The sequence below is a fragment of the Heptranchias perlo genome, chromosome 17 (genome assembly GCF_035084215.1).
Source record: "Heptranchias perlo isolate sHepPer1 chromosome 17, sHepPer1.hap1, whole genome shotgun sequence".
NCBI classification, from domain to species: Eukaryota; Metazoa; Chordata; class Chondrichthyes; order Hexanchiformes; family Hexanchidae; genus Heptranchias; species Heptranchias perlo.
In genome coordinates, this window is record NC_090341.1 from 4828615 (window position 1) to 4849240 (window position 20626).

Consider the following 20626-nt stretch of genomic DNA (forward strand, 5'->3'; position numbering starts at 1 on the left):
TTGGATAAGCTCAAGTTTATAGAGGATGGGAGATGCTAGAAGAGTATTGGAATAGTCAAGTCTAGAGGTAACAAACGTATGGGTGAGGGTTTCAGCAGCAGATGAGCTGAGGCAGGGGTGGAGACGGGCAATGTTATGGAGGTGGAAGTAGACGGTCTTGGTGATGGAGCGGATATGGGGTCGGAAGTTCATCTGAGGGTCAAATAGGACACCAAGGTTGGGAAGGGTCTGGTTCAGCCTCAGACAGTGGTCAGGGAGAGGGATGGAGTCGGTGGCTGAGGAACGGAGATTGTGGTGGGGACTGAAGACAATGGCTTCGATCTTCCCAATATCTAGTTGGAGGAAATTTCTGCTCATCCAGTATTGGATGTTGGACAAGTAGTGTGACAAATCAGAGGCAGTGGAGGAATCAAGAGAGGTGATGGCGAGGTAGAACTGGGTGTCATCAGCATACATGTGGAATCTGATGTGTTTTCAGATGATGTCGCCAAGGGGCAGCATGTAGATGAGAAATAGGAGGGGGCCAAGGATAGATCCTTGGGGGCTCTAGACATAACAGTGCAGGAGCGGGAAGAGAAGCCATTGCAGGAGATTCTCTGGCCATGACCAGATCATCTGTTTTTTAGTAATGTCAGTTGAGGGATAAATATTGGCCAGGACGCCAAAATAATGGACAAGGGATCTTCCAAATGGCTGAGGGATCTTCCACATTCAGAAAAAAAAAATGTTAGGCAAACAGGTCAGTTTACTACTTTGGGCAGGAACGTGCTCCGGCCGGCACGGCGAGGCCGTCTGCACATCCTGCGGACAGACCCCACGAGAAAACTTACCACGTGGTCTCCGGCGTCCACTTGCTCCCTCTTCAATTTTTTTCAAGTTCAGCGCTGTGAATTCAGCGCAGGTTCATTCGGATTCGAAAGAGACCGTGGGAACAGAAGCCTCGCCAACAGAATCTGTCCAGAGGAGAAGACAACCCCACAAGCAGACAAGTACAAGTCATTCATTTAAAGCGAACTTCCCTATGTCAGTGTAAATAAAAAAATTAGCATATCTTCTTATAAAAAGCCAATCAAATGATTTAATTTAATCAGACAGAAGTTAACAGTAAAAAAAAAATTAATTTTTAATTTTTCTTAATGTTCAAAAAATATTAAAATAAGAGTAATACGACAGTCCACATTTAAAAAAATTTTTTTTTTTGTTGTTTCGCAGTCATTAACAGTCATCGCACTTTTAAAAAGTAATGCGGAGCTGGTATTTTCCAGCGTACCTTTTGGTGGCGTAAGTATCTTCGTTCCAGCTGGGCAGATGGGGTAAGATTACGAATGTTTAATGATTTTATTGATTATAGGGTAGCGTGGCCCTTTAATTCAAACTGCCGGCGCACCAATGGGAGCAAGTTCACGATTTCTGGGTTTCAGTGTGCGTCCGTGAACTTGCTCCCTGGATTCGCCGGCGGAGAGAGAGGACGCCATTAATGAACGGCGTCCTCGGGTGAGCAACTTATGGCCCAAGATCTTTGGGTGAGCAAATTAAATGGAGTTGAGTGATGTTGCAGGTGCTGGATTCGTCCAGCAGAGGTCATGTCTGCTCCAGTATTCATATAATCTTCAATCGCTTCGCAGTCCTCTGTATCTAATTCCAAAGTCATGCGCTGAACTCCTTTCTGTGCCGGGGGGGCAGTTCTGCGGGTGCCCTCACTCGAGAAGGCTTTTGGCTCTGTGGGAGCGTCGCAGCCGAACCCCCACCCTGACCTCATCCAATGTCCGTAGAGGCACCCTTTTCCAGCAGGGGTCACTTGGAGGAGAAGGAGGAAGAAAGGAGGAAGATGAAAGGAAGAAGGAGAGGAAGAAGAACAACAACAAATAAACAACAAGCATTTGTATAGCGCCTTTAATGTAACATACAGCCCCGGAGCTCCACAGAAGCATAATCAGTCGAAATGGACACCGAGCCAGAGAAGGAGATGTTAGGAGGGGTGACTAAAGCAGTTGATCTGTTTTTGGTTGGTGTTGGTTGGGGGAGGAATGTTGGCCAGGACTCCGGGAGAACTCTCTGCTCTTCTTGAAATAGTGCCATGGGTTTGTTGATGTCCATCGGAGGAGGTAAGTTATGAGTCTTGGTGGGGGACTTGAACTCACAACCACCTGACTCGGGCAAGAGTGTCACCTGCTGCTTGTGTATAAACAAGGAACTCAGACAGCCCACTCTAATCAGCCAGACTCAGCGTGACTTAATATAAATCCAGTAGGGAATTCAGGAGAAACTTCTTTACCCAGAGAGTGGTGAGAATGTGGAACTCGCTACCACAAGGAGTAGTTGAGGCGAATAGTATAGATGCATTTAAGGGGAAGCTGGATAAACACATGAGGGAGAAAGGATTAGAAGGATATGCTGATAGGGTGAGATGAAGAGGGGTAGGAGCAGGCTGAATGGCCTGTTTCTGTGCTGTAAATTCTACGTAAAACAGCTCCAAACAAGCAAAAGGTCCGTGAAGTACAGCTTTAAACTTAAATTGATTCGTCCACCACATATAAACATAACAATCAAAACAAGACTCAACAGGGTAGATTTTCGCTTTTGGTGATGGCAGAAAACATGCATTAGTGGATTGGACACCTGTTATACAACCCGCCCGATTCTCCTTTTCAATGGTGTATAATGAGCGCCCGACCCACAATCGCCAGTTTTCTATCACTGCCAGTGAAAATTACCCCCAACATAATGTTATTTTCTCTTTTCCTACCCTTTATTTTTACGGTTATAGGAGGACTTGTGCATGTTTCTCCTTTTTTTTTGGTATTGTTTATCCCCCTTCTCCATCTTGCCCTGGCATCTCTGCATAAGTCCCACTCCCAGTGACCCCCTCACGTGGACCACTCCTTGTTGGCGCACATGCACCAGGTAGCACGCTAGCCTGAGTCAAAAGGTTGCGATTTCAAGCCCCGCGCGAAGACTCTTCAATTTTTCTTCTCCCCGATAGAAGATCCTTCAGCCTCTGCCCCTTGGATCCACGCTCAAAGCAATTCAGACTAGGAACTGAATGGAGGGAGACTTAAACTTGACCCCCATGCTCACTCCGTGGACATAGTAAATGGTCGTGTTTCCGTCGCTCATTGTCAGCATCGAGCACTCACAGGTCAAGATTACCAAACAGGTTTGGACAAAGATAAAGAAAAAAAAATGGAAGACTTGCATTTATATAGCGCCTTTCATGATGTCCCGAAGCATTTTACAGCCAACGAAGTACTTTTGAAGTGTAGTCACTGTTGTAATGTAGGAAATGCAGTAGCCAATTTGCGCAAAGCAAGCTCCCACAAACAGCAGAGATAATATCCAGATACTCTGTTTTTTAGTGATGTTGATTGAGGGATAGATATTGGCCAGGACACTGGGGGAGAATGCCTCTGCTCCTCTTCAAAGGGTGCCATGGGATCTTTTACATCCACCCAAGAGGGCCTCAGTTTAACATCTCATCTGAAAGTCAGCACCTCCGACAGTGCAGACACAGAAGTATCAGCCTGGATTACGTGCTCAGGATTCTGGAGTGAGGGAACCCACAACCTTCTGACTCAGAGGTGAGAGTTCTGCCCACTGAGCCAAGACTCTTCTTCCCATCCTTCAAGGATACCACCACAGATTCCTGACATCTATCCTGAACTTGCTCTTCGCTTACCTGAACCTGTGTCTTCTTGACCAGTTGTCCTGGGTGTATCTGAAAGTATTGTTCCGGGTTTATTTTCGCTATTTAGTAGATATTTTTTTCCTATTAACAAGATGTGGGCATCGCTGGTGCTATTGGGACCCTAACTGCTCTGAGAAGAGGGTGCTGGGCCTTGTTCTTGAACTGCTGCAATTCTAGCGGTTTGAAACAACTGAATGACTTGCTAGGCCACCTCAGAGGGCAGTTAAGTTCCCACGTTGGTGTGGGACTGGAGTCACAAATAGGCCAGACCGGGTAAGAACGGCAGGATTCCTTCCCTAAAGGACATTAGTAATCATTAGTAGCCAGATGTTTACGACAATCCTACAGCTTCATGGTTACTTTTGCTGATACCAGCATTTTATTCCCAGTTTTCAAACTGAATTCAAATTCTGAAACTGCCATGGTGGGATCTGAATTCATGTTTTCTGGATTATTAGTCCAGGACTCTGGATTACTGCTCCGACAACATAACCTCTACACGACCTCCACCAGGACCCCTCTGAGACTTGTCTTCTCCAGGTTGAAAAGCTCATTCCTCATGGCTCCATCCTCTGATGAGCTAGTTGTTAGGATGTTTAGATCAGAACATCACACGTCCCCTCGCCCCCCGTCATAGAAAAATAAACCACGGAAAATTAAATGCAATGCTGTAACGATAAACAACGACAGCCAACAAAACTGGCAAAGGGACAAGCACACAGTTGCACTGCTTTACAGAGCATAAATGTATTTTTAAACTGTGTTTAATGTTCTTTGCACATTTCAAATACTAGAATTCCTTTAGGTGCAATTTTCAACATTGGTAAAGGCAGTGATCCATCTTGCACCACCTTCCTGCTTCTGGTTCCTTCTCCCCTTCAGCCCCACCCTCACCCCTCCTCCAATTCTGGCCTCTTGCACATCCCCGATTTTAATCGCTCTGCCATTGGCGGCCGTGCCTTCAGATGCCTGGACCCTAAGCTCTGGAATTCCCTCTCTAAACCTCTCCATCTCTCTCTCTCTCTCTCCTCCTTTAAGACGCTCCTTAAAACCTACCTCTTTGACCAAGCTTTCGGTCACCTGTCCTAATATGTGGCTCGGTGTCAAATTTTGTTCAATAACGTTCCTGCGAAGTGCCTCGGGACATTTTACCATGTTAAAGGCGCTGTATAAATGCAAGTTGTAGTTGATGATTTTCCATTCCCCAGCGATGATCCTGTTCCCATCGCCAACCTGTCTCAGACCAGCTCGCTGGAACCCGGTGCCTTCCTGTTCTGTACAGGTCCTTCCCATACTGGGCTGTGCCTTTAGTAACTCGAATGCTGTAGGACATCATTATGTAACGCCGGTTATGAATAGAGAGAGACATTATGGTATAGAAGCTTCCTAACGTCAATATGACGTTATGCCTTTAGGTCTTATCAATCCAGGGGAGCTGCAAATTTCAGCTTACGATTTCCCGAAGGGGCTGTTTATTGCTCTAGAATTAATGGTTTGACATCCGAATTGTCCTATAATTTTAACAACAGTTCCCTAGTTTTAAACTCTGTACGAACCCTGGTTAACCCACTAAGTGTCAGATGTCTGTTACAGCCCTGACAAAATGTTTTTTTTTGCCCCCAAACATAAAGGAATCATAGAATTAAAAAAGACTTGCATTTATACAGTGCCTTTCATAACCTCAGGATGTCCCAAAGCACTTTTGAAATGTGGTCACTGTTGTAATGTAGGAAACGTGGCAGCCATTTTGCACACAGCAAGGTCCCACAAACAGCAATGAGATGACAGCCAGATCATTTATTTTAGTGATGTTGGCTGAGGGATAAATGTAGGCCAGGACACCATGGTGAACTCCCCTGTTTTCTCTTTGAAATAATGCCATGGGATCTTTTACATCCACCTGAGAGGGCGGATTTAACATCTCATCCGGAAGACGACACCTCTGACAGTGCAGCACTCCCTCAGTAGATCATCAGCGTAGATCTTAAACCCATGACCTTCTGACTTGGAGCGCTACCCACTGAGCCACGGCTGACACCAACGTGCTTTATTAGCTGTAAGTATTCAGCTCTACTGTGGCTCCGCAAGGTACCAGAGACACCGGAAGGTCTCCAGATCGATTACCAGCCTGTGCTGAGCCCAGTCTTGCCCTCACCTGATGTGCGCACACACATGCCTCTCAGGTGGATGTAAAAGATTCCACGGCAATATTTCAAAGAAAAACAGGGGAGTTCTCCCTGGTGTCTTGGCCTACATTTATCCCTCAACCAACGTCACTAAAAATAAATGATCTGGCCGTCATCTCATTGCTGTTTGTGGGACCTTGCCGTGTGCAAAATGGGCTGCCACGTTTCCTACATTAAAACAGTGACTACTCTTCAAAAGTGCTTTGGGACATCCTGAGGTTATGAAAGGCACTGCATAAATGCAAGTTTTTTTAAATTCTATGATTCCATTATGTTTGGGGGGCAAAAAAAAACACTTTTTGACAATGTATAACGCACTTTGAGGGCTGTAAAAGACATCTGACACTTAGTGGGTGAATCAGGGTTCGTACAGAGTTTAAAACGAGGGAAGTGTTGTTAAAATTATAGGACAATTCGGATGTCAAACCATTAATTCTAGAGCAATAAACAGCCCCTTCGGGAAATCGTAAGCTGAAATTTCCAGGTCCCCTGGGTTGATAAGACCTAAAGGCGTAACGTCATATTGACGTTAGGAAGTTTCAATGAGACCATGGCTGATCTGTATCCTAACTCCATTTACCTGCCTTGACTCCATATCCCTTAAAACTCATGGCTAGCAAAAATCTATCGATCTCAGGTTTAAAATTATTAATTGAGCAAGCATCGACTGCTTTTTGTGGAAGAGTGTTCCACACTTCTACCACCATCTGTGTGAAGACATGTTTCCTAACTTCACTCCTGAATGGCCTGGCTCTGATTTTAAGGTTATGTCTGTTGGACATGTTGGAGATCGGAGAGTTAATAATCAAACTGAGCTATAGTAACTGTAACTAGTCGATGGACCAGCAGGTCGTCTGGAAACACAAGGAGAGGGGATGAGTTTCTGTTCCGCTCCAGATGTTTGTAAATCAAAGGGAGTGCAGAGAGAACAGACATCGACCATGAGTGATTAATTAATATGTAACTGCAGTACTTACTAATTAGCCATAGTATAGCAAGAATACAAGATGCTTTGGAGTAAACGCGGTGTCCTGGATAAAATCGGGAGATAACTAATCATAAGGGAAGTTAGAAGGAGTTGGAAGTCTGAAGGTCTGTCTATCTATGAAATATAACATATGTAGTAAACAACCAGGGTATATAAGCAGCAAGAGTTCCAGGGAAAAGTTAGGTAGCAGGAGTGAGAGAAACCAGATGTTATCCTTGGACTGTAAAGACTGACCACCTATGCTGTATGAATAAAGTCTGTTCCGTATACTCAACTGTCAAGTGTCTCGTGCTTACTCGAAAGCGTGTTGCCAGAACTATAGAAGGAAGGAGGTTGACTAACAATGTCCCCTTGTTCTAGACGCCCCCCACCAGCGGAAAAAGTGCCCTGCTGTGCATTTGCATTCCGTTTCTACAAATACATAAAGGGCAAAAGAGTAACTAGGGAGAGAGTAGGGCCTCTTAAGGATCAACAATGTCATCTATGTGCAGAACCACAAGAGATGGGTGAGATCCTGAATGAATATTTCACATCGGTATTTACGGTTGAGAAAGGCATGGATGTTAGGGAACTTGGGGAAATAAATAGTGATGTCTTGAGGAGTGTACATATTACAGAGAGGGAGGTGCTGGAAGTCTTAACGCGCATCAAGGTAGATAAATCTCCGGGACCTGATGAAATGTATCCCAGGACGTTATGGGAGGTTAGGGAGGAAATTGTGGGTCCCCTAGCAGAGATATTTGAATCATCCACCGCTACAGGTGAGGTGCCTGAAGATTGGAGGGTAGCAAATGTTGTGCCTTTGTTTAAGAAGGGTGGCAGGGAAAAGCCTGGGAACTACAGACCGGTGAGCCTGACATCTGTAGTGGGTAAGTTGTTAGAGGGTATTCTGAGGGACAGGATCTACAGGCATTTGGAGAGGCAGGGACTAATTAGGAACAGTCAGCATGGTTTTGTGAGAGGAAAATCATGTCTCACGAATTTGATTGAGTTTTTTGACGGGGTAACCAAGAAGATAGATGAGGGCTGTGCAGTGGACGTGGTCTACATGGACTTCAGCAAAGCCTTTGACAAGGTACCGCATGGTAGGTTGTTGCATAAGGTTAAATCTCATGGGATCCAAGGTGAGGTAGCCAATTGGATACAAAATTGGCTTGACGACAGAAGACAGAGGGTGGTTGTAGAGGGTTGTTTTTCAAACTGGATGCCTGTGTCCAGCGGTGTGCCTCAGGGATCGGTGCTGGGTCCGCTGTTATTTGTTATTTATATTAATGATTGGATGAGAATTTAGGAGGCATGGTTAGTAAGTTTGCAGATGACACCAAGATTGGTGGCATTGTGGACAGTGAAGAAGGTTACCTAGGATTGCAACGGGATCTTGATAAATTGGGCCAGTGGGCCAATGAATGGCAGATGGAGTTTAATTTAGATAAATGTGAGGTGATGCATTTTGGTAGATCGAATCGGGCCAGGACCTACTCCGTTAATGGTAGGGCGTTGGGGAGAGTTATAGAACAAAGAGATCTAGGAGTACAGGTTCATAGCTCCTTGAAAGTGGAGTCACAGGTGGATAGGGTGGTGAAGAAGGCATTCGGTATGCTTGGTTTCATTGGTCAGAACATTGAATGCAGGAGTTGGGATGTCTTGTTGAAGTTGTACAAGGCATTGGTGAGGCCACACTTGGAGTACTGTGTACAGTTCTGGTCACCCTATTATAGAAAGGATATTATTAAACTAGAAAGAGTGCAGAAAAGATTTACTAGGATGCTACCGGGACTTGATGGTTTGACTTATAGGGAGAGGTTGGATAGGCTGAGACTTTTTTCCCTGGAGAGTAGGATGTTAAGGGGTGATCTTATAGAAGTCTATAAAATAATGAGGGGCATAGATAAGGTAGATAGTCAAAATCTTTTCCCAAAGGTAGGGGAGTCTATAACGAGGGGGCATAGATTTAAGGTGAGAGGGGAGAGATACAAAAGGGTCCAGAGGGGCAATTTTTTTACTCAAAGGGTGGTGAGTGCCTGGAACGAGCTGCCAGAGGCAGTAGTAGAGGCGGGTACAATTTTGTCTTTTAAAAAGCATTTGGACAGTTACATGGGTAAGATGGGTATCGAGGGATATGGGCCAAGTGCAGGCAATTGGGACTAGCTTAGTGGTATAAACTGGGCGACATGGACATGTTGGGCCAAAGGGCCTGTTTCCATGTTGTAAACTTCTATGATTCTATGATTCGTCACGGCCAAGGTGACCGTAATCTGCAGTACGGGTATCGCAACGGAGGTGGACTGCTGAAACGTTATAAAGACACATTAAAGACCACCGTGAAATCTTGCAATACTAGCCCCAACACCAGGGATGACACAGCCACCGACAGGTCACGAGGGCAGCATTTCTGCCGGGTCGGTCTGAATGAATTTGAGGTGGCGAGATCTGACTGCCAAGCACCTGGTCAATTGATCCACCCGCCTCATCTGGCTTTCGATGCGATAAGTGCGGCCGTGTGTGTGTGTCCAGGATCGAGCTCTTGTACCATCGGCGCGCCCACAACAATTGAGACTCATCCATCGATTAGACGGGAGGCTCCATCAATCTGAAAGGTGCTTCTCATATCGTCACTATCATACATAAAATAATTATGACAGCAACAAATCAGCAGCAACACAATGGGCTGGTGAAGTGTCCAAGAGGTCCCAGATTCTGCATTAGAGAGTTCAAAATTCAATCGCTCCAAAGGTCTTAAGACCTGCTGGGGTAGGAATTGGATCTCATTGGCGTAAAATGGACGCTATAAGGGCCAATTTTGGGCAGGAACGTCCCACACCCAAAGGAGCTAGATAGATTTCTAGACACTAAAAGGCATCAAGGGGTATGGGGAGAGAGCGGGAATATGATATCATGATAGAGGATCAGCCACGATCATATTGAATGGCGGAGCGGGCTCGAAGGGCCGAATGGCCTACAGCTGCTCCTATTTTCTATGACGCCTGAAATAGGTCTAACCCAATATTGCGTTAGGCGCCTTACGCCTGTTTTAGGCCCCCTCGCCGGAATTCGGTATCGCAGAGCGGAGCAGGGTTTTAACCGGACGCTGGGCAACCTCCAACAAAAGATAAGTGTGTTTTTAAAAAAAAAATCTTTGCTGTGGAACCAGAGTGCTCTCCCTCCCAGGACATTTATAAAAATTCATTCCCGGGAAGTGGGCTTTGCTGGCAAGGCCTTCATTTATTGGCCATCCCTGGTTGCCCTGAGAAGGTGATAATGGCTTACCAGGACGGCCTTCTCAGAGGGCAGTTGAGTCAGCCACATTGGCGTGGGACTGGAATCACATATAGGCCCAGACCGGGTACGGACGGTAGATTTCCTTCCCTAAAGGGACATTCGTGAACCATTTTACGACAATCTGACATCTTCATGGTCACTTTTACTGATAAAGTACTTATTTTATTTCCAGATTGGTGAAAGTTCCTCCACACGCACTTTATGCCAAAGTAGAAAATCTTGCCCAGTAATTCTCTCCGCTGGTCTAAGTCCATCCAAGGCTCCACTCCATATGCTGCCATATCTGGGAAGGCCCTTTCAGCATCTCTCGCATAGTCTGCTCCATATCCAATCCCTCTCTCATCTCAGCCTCTCTCCCTGTCACAACGTTTCCTGTCTGTTCATTTTATTGATATCCTGTCTTACAAAACTCTTCCTTCTCCTTGCATCCTCACCGACGGGGCAAATCGGAGAAAAGCATTTGGATGCAGAAGCATCGGAAGCTCAGAGCAAAGCGGAAACAAGTAAATTGGGGTAGAATTTCCACTTGTTTACATTAGTAATATCAGCGCAATCCGGGCAGAATCAGCCGAACCAGCGCAAAAGACAGGGGAATTTTAAACGTAAGCGAGCTACGCCGAAAAACCATTTACATTCGTGTATTCCGCCATCTTTTACACTGCTTGACCATTCAACTTGCCCGAATCAGGCCCCGTCCACAAAACTGGCCACACGCCGAGGTCGAAATTGCGATATTCTGCCGATTACGCTGGTTCGGGAAGGCTCTGCAAGTTGTGCGCTCATTTTCTTAGGCGCACAGGCCCTAGTGGGCACGTTTTAAAAGATTTTTCACATCAAAAAATATTTAATTTGTCAAGAAACCGACTAGTGTACACCAACGAAACTATTAAAAGGTCCCGTTTAGTTCTTTTAAAGTCATTTTCAGTGATTTTAAATCAGGTTACTCACAGGTGGACTGGTCACCCTTACTATAAATTCTTATTTTTGCTGATTAATCCATTTTCAGCTGCATTAATAAAACTGCACCAGGTCACCGCTCTTAAATACATCAAGGAATACTTTCTAATGGAAAGAAAAAAGAAACAATTACGTTCTATTATGCTGCCCGATTGTGCTGGTTCATGGAATATGCAACTGAATTTTAGCGTAAACTTGAATTGTAACCGAACCAGCACAATTTCCAGATTGCACCCAAAGCAGAAACTCTACCCCGTCGTATAATACCTTCAGACTGAAACTTTTCCTTCTCCTACTTTTGCTGCTGTAACATTCGAAGTAACGCATTGTACGCGACGCATTTTAGGATGCGTCAAGCAAGTTCTGTCCTTCTTCCCCACATGCTGGAATACAGTTCCACAGTTCCAGCAGCCCTTTGGGATCTCATGGCAAGTGACCATCCTTTATATGTGAGCCTATGTATGGATGGACACAGGCTGCAGTCCTTGTCTAGGTAGCGAGAATGAGAGTCCTAGACACGGGAGTCAAACACTTACGAGTTTGTTAAGGGTTAAATAGAACATACTCACGAACATCGTCCCCGGGACACACAGCGACGCTTTGCTATAGAAAATCACACGTGACAGTCGTTGAGCTCAACCTTCTGAATCTTTTCTTCCAACTCGTGTTACAATCTTGCCCCTTTCTACTCCAGTCCATGACCTTTATACGCTCTGCATCAGCTCGTTGTCAAGAGGTTCCATCATCTGTGGTCCCAGGGCTTAGAGGAAGCTGCTGGTGTTTAGGTTAAGCAAAGCATAGAACGTCTCCTATTATGGCTACACGACAGAGAAGTTAGTCTCTAAGCATGTACGAATTGTGAGAAGGTCCAGATCTAAATGTACTTGAGGTGTTGTTGAACCTGGAGATCAGGCCGTTTGTAACCTCTATGAGGACCGCCACTGTCAGCAACGTTCTGCAGGCTTTCAACCTTAGGGCTTAATACAAAATGGATCCCTCACTTACCCTCGATCCCTTAACACCTAGACGATGAGCCTTGGCATGCTAATAGCTCGTGAGGGGCATCACAACAGATCTTCGCATCTGCACCACCACATTTTTCAGCACAGGTCACTGGGCAGTAGTCAGGAGCTGATTCATTTTTCCTTTGCTCAGCTGAGGGGCCCCAAGGCCAGTATTAGCAACTCTACCCTTGCTCTGGCCAAGATCAGCTAATTCAGCACAGGGTAGCAATCAGAAACAGAGACTTCCCCCCCACGCTCTCCCCGGCTCAGCATCATATTGGGCACAGCCTGTACCCACCTAACAATCACTGGAGCACGTCAGTGTTAAAAAGTACTGAGCGATTCCATAAAATGTTTTAACAGTAAGCACCAGGAATTAACAGGAAGTGAATTTTATTGACCTTCTTTAAATGGAGAATGTGTGCTTCTGTCAAAACCTGCAAAGAACACTCTGAACTAAAGAAAGATTTATTCAGTTCAGTCGGATGGACAGAAAACGCATTACGAATTACAGGTCCATGGTTTTAAGGAGGCCTCGCTTCACTGTTGACATGGTAGATCTCTGGATTTAGGAAACCTAAAATATCTGCAGATCTAATCCTCAATTCTTCAATAAATAACATTCAAAGAAGGTTTTAAGAAAGAAGGTGACCCCATGAGGAAACAATTACCGATAGCCCAGTGTCTCAAGTTAGGCTCGATTAAAACACAAAAAAAAATGTAATCTCAAACTGCTCTCCTCGCCAGAAGGTGCTAACTTATGCTGGTGTCAGCCTTAGCTCAGTGAGTAGCACTCTCCCCTCTGAGTTCATGAAGGTTGTGGGTTCAGGCCCACACTCCAGAGATTTGAACACAAAATCTAGGCTAACACCTCCCAGTGCAGTAACAAGGGAGTGCTGCACTGTTGGAGGCACCGTCTTTCAGAAGTGACGTTAAACTGAGGCCCTATCTGCCCTCTCAGGTAGATGTAAAAGTTCCCTCGGCACTATTCAAAGAAGAGCAGGAGGAGGTTTCCTGATGGCCTGGCACCCAACGTGTATCCCTTAACCAACTACTAAAACAGATTATCTGGTCATTTATTTCATTGTTGTTTATGGGATCTTGCTGTGCATAAATGGCTGTAATGTAGGAAACACGGCAGCCAATTTGTGCACAGCAAGCTCTCACAAACAGCAATGTCATAATAACCACATGATCTGTTTATAGGTGTCGGTTGAGGGATAAACACTGGCCAGGACATTGGGGAGAACTCCCCTGCTCTTCTTCGAAATAGTACCACGGGATCTTTTACATCCGCCTGAGGGGGCGGACAGGACCTCGGTTTAACGTTCCATCCGAAAGACGGGGCCTCCGACAGTGCAGAACTCCCTCAGTACTGGCATTGGGAGTGTCGGCCTGGATTATGTGCTCAAGACTCTGGAGTGGGGACTTGAACCCACGATCTTCTGACTCAAGAGGCAAGAGTGCCACCCACTGAGCTAACAGAGCCATACGCTGCATAGTCCTTCCATCATTGGTCCACCAAGTCAGGAGGTGGTGGAATGAGATCCCTGGGGTTGAGCCTTGCGACCAGGCAGACATCGTAGCTATCGTGCATGAGGACATTGTGGGCCACCACATTCCACTGATTCTCCCAAGGGTCCAATTCCAAGATGTCTTTAACAATGACTTCGTGTCGATCTAAGAGGAGGAAGACAATGAAATACAAAGTTGTACAATGTCAAAAGGGTCTGTGTGTTACAAGTTTAGGGTCTTACCTTGGATATTTCATGGAATTACATAGAGTCCACAGCAAACAATCAGGCCATTTGGCCCAACTGGTCCATGCGGCATTTATGCTCCACACGAGCCTCCTCCCACCCTGCTTCTTCTCACCCTCAGTATATCCTTCTATTCCTTTCTCCTTCATGTACCTATCTAGCATGCCATTAAATGCATCTATGCTATTGGCCTCAGCTACTCTTTGTGGTAGTGGGTTCCACATTCTAACCACTCTCTGGGTAAAGAAGTTTCTCCTGAGTTCCCTATTGGATTCATTAGTGACTTATCTTATATTTATGACCTCTAGTTTTGGATTCCCTCACAAGTGGAAACATCTTCTCCATGCCTACCCTATCAAACCCTTTCATAATCTTAAAGACCTCTATCAGGCCACCCCTCAGCCTTCTCTTTTCTAGAGAAAAGAGCCTGTTCAGCCTTTCCTGATAAGGATATCCTCTCAGTTCTGGTATCATCCATGTGCATCTTTACTGCACCTCCTCCAGTGCCTCGATATCTTTTTAATAATTTCTATATGGGACACTAGTGATAGTCATTCCCACAAGCAGTCTGAGCATCTTACATTCAGGGGAGTGCCTACATTGCCCGACATCTATTTGTACAATAGCATAACCCAGGACTCTCAGCCCATCTGCTGCTGATACCCTCATCCTTGCTTTTATTACCTCCAGACTGAATTATTCCATTGCTCTCCTGGCCGGCCTCCCATCTTCCACCCTCTAGAAACTTGAGCTTGTACAAAACTCTGCTGCTAGTATCCAAATCTGTGCTCGCTGATCTACGTTGGCTCTCGGTCTGGCAATGCCTGGAATTTAAAATTCTCATCCTCTTGTTCAAATCCTTCCATGGCCTCGCCCCTCCCTAGCTCTGTAACCTCCTCCAGCCCTACAACCCTCCAAGAACTCTGCGTTCCTCGAACTTTGGCCTCATGTCCATCCCCACTTCATTCACCCCGCCATTGGTGGCCGTACATTCAGCCTCTAGGCCCTAAGCTCTGGAATTCCCTTCCTAAACCTCTCCGCCTCTCCCTCTCTCTCCTCCTTTAAGGCGCTGCTTAAAACCTACCTCTTTGACTAACCATTTGGTCATTTGTCTGAATATCTCCTTATGTGGCTCGGTGTTAATTTTCATCTGATTAGATCAGACCCAGAGTCAGTCAAGCAAACAGCTGGTTGAATATTTTCGTACCTGCGCCACGAAATGCTCCGCAGACGTACAGCCGATCGTCAACCACCCCGGTGTTGGTGGAGTTGGTTCGGAGTGACAGAATTGGCATTGGCAGCGGAGGTCCTTCCCTCCAGAAATCTCCGTCCGGGTTGTATATTTCCACTGTATCCAAACATCTCCTCGCCTGGCCCCTGTCAGCACCGCAGCAGCCTATCCCACCTTAAGTAAAAGAATTATAAATTACATGGCTCCCTTTTTCTCCCTCCCCCTCCCTACTTTTTGTGCTCATTAAGGCAAGTCGATACAGATGTTAAAAAACATACAGGATCCTTGCCTTTATAAATAGAGCACAAATGTAAGGAAGTTACACTAATCCTTTATAAATCATTGGTTAGACCGCAGCTGGAGTATTGTGTCCAATTCTGAGCGCTACACTTTGGGAAGTGGCCTTGGAGAGGGTGCAGAGGAGATTTACCAGAATCTTACCGGGGATGAGGGACTTCAGTTATGTGGAGAGAGAGACTGGAGAAGCTGGGATTGTTCTCCTTGGAGCAGAGAAGGATAAGAGGAGATTTAATAGAGGCGTTCAAAATTATGGAGGGGTTTTGATGGAGTAGATAGGGAGAATCTGTTTCCAGATCAGTAACCAGAGGACACATGTTTAAAATAATTGGCAAAAGAACCAGAAGGGTGATGAGGAGATTTTTTTTTACGCAGTGAGTTGTTATGATCTGGAATTCATTGCCTGAAAGGTGGTGGCAGCAGATTCAATAGTAACTTTCAAATAGGAATTGGATATATATTTAAAAAGGGAAAATTTGCAGGGCTATGGGGAAAGTGCGGGGGAGTGTGACCAAATGGATAGTTCTTTAAAAGAGCTTGCATAGACACGATGGACTGAATGGCCTCCTGCTGTGCTGTATGGATCTACGACAACGCCAGAACTGAGAATAAGGATGTTTTACTACTTCGGGCACCAATTATCAACATTCAACACCGAGACATCAGGTAGAGGACAAGTCTGATCCAGAATAAAGCTCTGTCCCAATAATATACCTTGGTCTCCACCTCAGAAGTGACCAAGCTTTTTGTCTTTGTGGGATTCAGGTGTGCCTTGTGGGTCACATGTGAAGTTTATTCCTATGTCCCCAAAAGTTTGCACACAACCCAAGTTGCTGATACAAGCAGATCTTGGTTGTTCTAATGTAGGGTTCATCTACCAGTGAGGCAACTGTACTAAGAACTCCCTTTCCAAACTGGCTGGCCTGGAATTGATTCGGCTTCATGGGCTGTCTGGTCAATTTGTCTTGGGTGTACGGTGGGTCTACACCCACGAAGAACAGAGTTGAGACAGACGACCTCGCAGCCAGCAGAGGCTTCAATCCCATCATCATGGTCTGGATTCAAACACAGGACCCAGAGGTGAAAGGTCAGCGTGCACCACACCAAGGCCCCAGAAGTGTCCGTTTCCGTCTCCACTATGGACATTAGCAGGCACGTGTTAGCTACAGTCTGTTACTGAGACTTTCCCAATGGAAACGAGATAGTACCATTAAATCACTCAACAAAGACTTTGATCTCAACACATTGAGAATCAGCTGCAGGATTGTTAAATCTCAGATATTTGGAGTGACAGTCACCCAAATGAATTTTGCCACTGTTTTATACACAAAGAAAAAAGGGTTAATCTAAGTCGCTTTGAGTCCATTAATTCATTACTACTGCCTGTCTTTCCTCAATCACGGTCAGTTAGCTGTACGGACAAACGGTTTGTCAAGAGCACTTCAGACATGGCTAGAATAGTGGATGTTGAAGGATCAAATCAGAAGTTCACTGCTCAATGGAGAAACGTTTCAGCTTTGCAAATCAAAGCGCTGATACAGAAATAATAATTATTCCTTTGTTATTTCTTAGAACGCAACATTGATATTTCTCCTGAATTCACATTGGAAGTGCGCTGTGTCTTTTCTCCGTTAGAAGTACAAGTGGGAGCGAGAGGGTAGAGCGGAGAGCGCACAGCAGACTGGAATCAGAAGAGCCGAGAGATGTAGGGCAAGAGCAGATGGTGGAGATATGGTGCAACAAGACCATGACGAGATTTGTTAATCAGGACTACTAATTTGATGCATTGAGGAATGGGGGAGCCAGTAGAAGTCGGCAAGGAGAGGGTGAAAGTTGAGCCGGACTTGGCGTAGGATAGGAGGCAGGGAGTTCGTGTAGATTGGAGCCGGGAAAGGCAGCAAGGAGAGGGCTTGGAAAAGTGGCAAAGGCAAGGATGAAGGCTTCAGTGGCCATGGGAGGTGAAGTAGGGATGGAGATGGGCAATACATCAGAGGCAGTAGTAGGGGTTTGAAGCTCAGCTCATGGGTGAGCAGGACACAGAGGTTGTACTCTGTTGGGTTGAGAGTGAGCAAGCACTTGGCAAGGGGGCGGGGGCTGGGATGGAGTTTCTGTCAGGGTGGCTTCGATTTTGCCAATGTTCAGTCACAGAAAGAACTGGATTATTTACAACTTGATGTCGGAAAGACAGCTGTGGAATCAAGGGTGGTGGAAAGCACTCAGCATGAAGGGAGGGTAATTCTGTGAGTACATACAGCAGGGAGCAAGACCTCATTCATTGTAATGGTTGAAAATTGTGGGCAGAATTTCCGACTTGTGACACTGATAGACGAGGCTGCCAGCTTACAACGAGGCCTCGTGAAATGACCCCGTATCTCCAGGGTCCCTGCAGCGCATGTTCCACGCAGCACTCAATCATCTCTAACTGCCCTTATTCTCATCTTCAGTCTCAATACTAATCAGACAAAGAATAAATCACAATTTCCAAGGACGCAAAGAAAGTCAGGGGCAAGAAAATGCCGTTCACCCATCCAAGGGAGCAGGATCCCACCATTTTAATAATGGAGGTGGAGATATTCCTCAAAGTGGGAGGTTTTTCCAGCTGTGGCTCAGTGGAGGCACTCTCGCTTCCGAGTCAGCAGGTCCGAGCACATCGGTGCTCCAGCGCAGTTACTGAAGGAGTGCTGCACTGTTGGTGATGCTGTCTTTTGGATTAGACGTTACACTGAGGCCCCGTCTGCCCTCTCGGGTGGATGTAAAAGATCCCATGGCACTATTTCGAAGAGCAGGGGAGTTCTGGCCAATATTTATCCCTCAACCAACATCACTTACACAGATTATCTGGTCATTATCTCCTTGCTGTTCGTGGTACCCTGCTGTGTGCAAATTTTACAATACTGACTACACTTCGCAAAGTGTTTAATTGGCTGTGAAGCGCTTTGGGACGTCCTGAGGTCGTAAAAGGTGCGATATAAATACAAGTCTTTCTCTTTTCTTTAAACCAACCATTAATTTGCAAGTTATAAAGTGGACTTGGGAGGGGAAGCCCCGCCTAATATCCCTGAAACTAATCAGTCGGGTACATGATGGACTAAAAGCAATAGTGACAGCTGAAATTATATTCGTATTCTGCAGCTCATGTTAGTGTGATTGTTCCGTCATGTCACATCAACCAGAGATTGTCTGGACCCAGCCAGTTTGGCAGGCGTGACCAATTGAATATTCACACACATTTACCAGCTTGATTCAACCCTTCAGCGAAACGGGACTGTGCAGTTTAGATCGCAGTTTGTATGCCGCCTGTCAACTGTTGGGCTTCTGAAATCTCTCTGGTCTATTCTCCGTCACTTTAATTTTATGCAAATTGTTTACTGCGAGCACAGTTCGGTCAGTTTCCTTTGAATTTAGCCGTCTACGTGTTTTATTTCTAATTGGGGAATCACAGGAGGGAATCCACATCTTCTCACTCAGTAATGTGGTGAGTCCTACACAAGTGAAGGTAGGAAGAGCCGAAGAAAAAAAGACCAGGATGAGAAAAGGCCGTTTGGCCCATCGATGCACAACCATCTGGTACTCTCCCATCAAAGCCCATCCCTCTATTACCCTAACTCTCCCATCAAAGCCCATTCCTCTATTACCCGAATGCTCCCATCAAAGCCCATCCCTCTATTACCCGAATGCTCCCATCAAAGCCCATCCCTCCAGTACCCTAATACTCCCATCAAAGCCCATCCCTCCAGTACCCTAATACTCCCATCAAAGCCCATCCCACCAGTACCCTAATACTCCCATCAAAGCCCATCCCACCAGTACCCTAATACTCCCATCAAAGCCCATCCCTCCAGTACCCTAATACTCCCATCAAAGCCCATCCCTCCAGTACCCTAATACTCCCATCAAAGCCCATCCCACCAGTACCCTAATACTCCCATCAAAGCCCATCCCTCCAGTACCCTAATACTCCCATCAAAGCCCATCCCTCCACTACCCTAACACTCCCATCAAAGCCCATCCCTCTATTACCCTAACACTCATATCAAAGCTTATCCCTCTAGTACCCTAACTCTCCCATTGAAACCCATCCCACTAGTACCCTAATACAGCACAGAAAATGGCCATTTGGCCCATCGTGTCTGTGCCGGCTTTTTGAAACCAGTGTCACAAGATCAAAATCCTGGAATTCCTGATCCAGCCCCAATTGTAGTAGCACCATCACCACAAGAACTGCAGCAGTTCCAGGAGAAAATCCACCATCACCTTCTCAGGGCAACTCGGGATGGGCAATAAATATGTCTTTGCCAGTATCGCAACACATCCAGTCAACAAATTTCAAAATGGGAAGTGAATCCACAACCTTCTAACTCAAGACTCAGAGATGAGGGTGCTACCAACTGAGCCAAGCCAACACTTATTAGGGCTGTTATTCTGGAAGGATAGCCCAAGAGGTCACCGCTTCATCCAAACGTGTATTATAGGTGCAGATGTGAACAGATGTTTTACAGTCTGGAATTTCAGTTCTGAGATAGATAGATACATCTTTAGCAAATTACGTTTAGATTCTACATATAAGTAAACCCCTTCTGCAGTTTTTGTTTATTTTTCAAAACTCCAGAAATGCAGATGGTTATACCCTGAATCAACTGATCTGTATGACAGTGTTAATCATAATTCATTGTGTGGCCTCTGGGTATTAAAATAATCCTTCATTACACGCTGTTCCCTACAGAAGTTGCACAGGACTTTGCCTGTTCTTTACTGCTGCATTCAACTCAACTGTTTTGTACTCGACTTGTGTTTCTGGTTTCTCCAGGACATAAGCACGTTTGTAAAGAAATCAAAGGAAAAAAGGCTTTGATTGTTCACTAAATGCCAAGGCAATTGAGATACACTTGGACAACCTCCAAGAGAGAGGTCCCTGTTGCAGGCAATGTGCTTTAATCTGGTGGGAACAGCCACAAATGCGTTAAGGCGCCCCCTTCAAATGGGAACTGTACAGATTAACACTGAACTCTACAGAGACACTGTGAGAGTTTCATTGATTGCTCATCAAAGTATGTCCCACCCACATGACAGTGCTTTCACTTCATAAAGAAGGCCTAATTGTTTAATGGGTGATCTTTCTTTCATCTCTAGCTTCCAACTTATCTCTACGTCAACAATCTTTTTTTGCCTTTCTCTGTTTTTGTGGATATTGCTACAGTCATTGCTCTTTTGAACCCAGCTCTCTCATTCCCCATCATCT

At 45.6% G+C, this 20626-nt stretch overlaps 1 protein-coding gene across 1 annotated transcript in view; it reads right to left on the reverse strand.

Annotated features, from left to right (window-relative positions):
- Positions 1–13489: 13489 nt before the first annotated feature.
- Positions 13490–20626, reverse strand: part of kbtbd12 (kelch repeat and BTB (POZ) domain containing 12) — a 31231-nt gene continuing 24094 nt past the window's right edge. Inside the window, exons 5-6 of the mRNA XM_067999076.1 lie at positions 15067–15264; positions 13490–13779 (exon numbers count right to left, since the gene is read on the reverse strand). Of these exons, the coding sequence (XP_067855177.1) occupies positions 13610–13779; positions 15067–15264 (368 nt within the window). The 3' untranslated portion in view covers positions 13490–13609. The remainder of the gene's footprint in view (positions 13780–15066; positions 15265–20626) is intronic.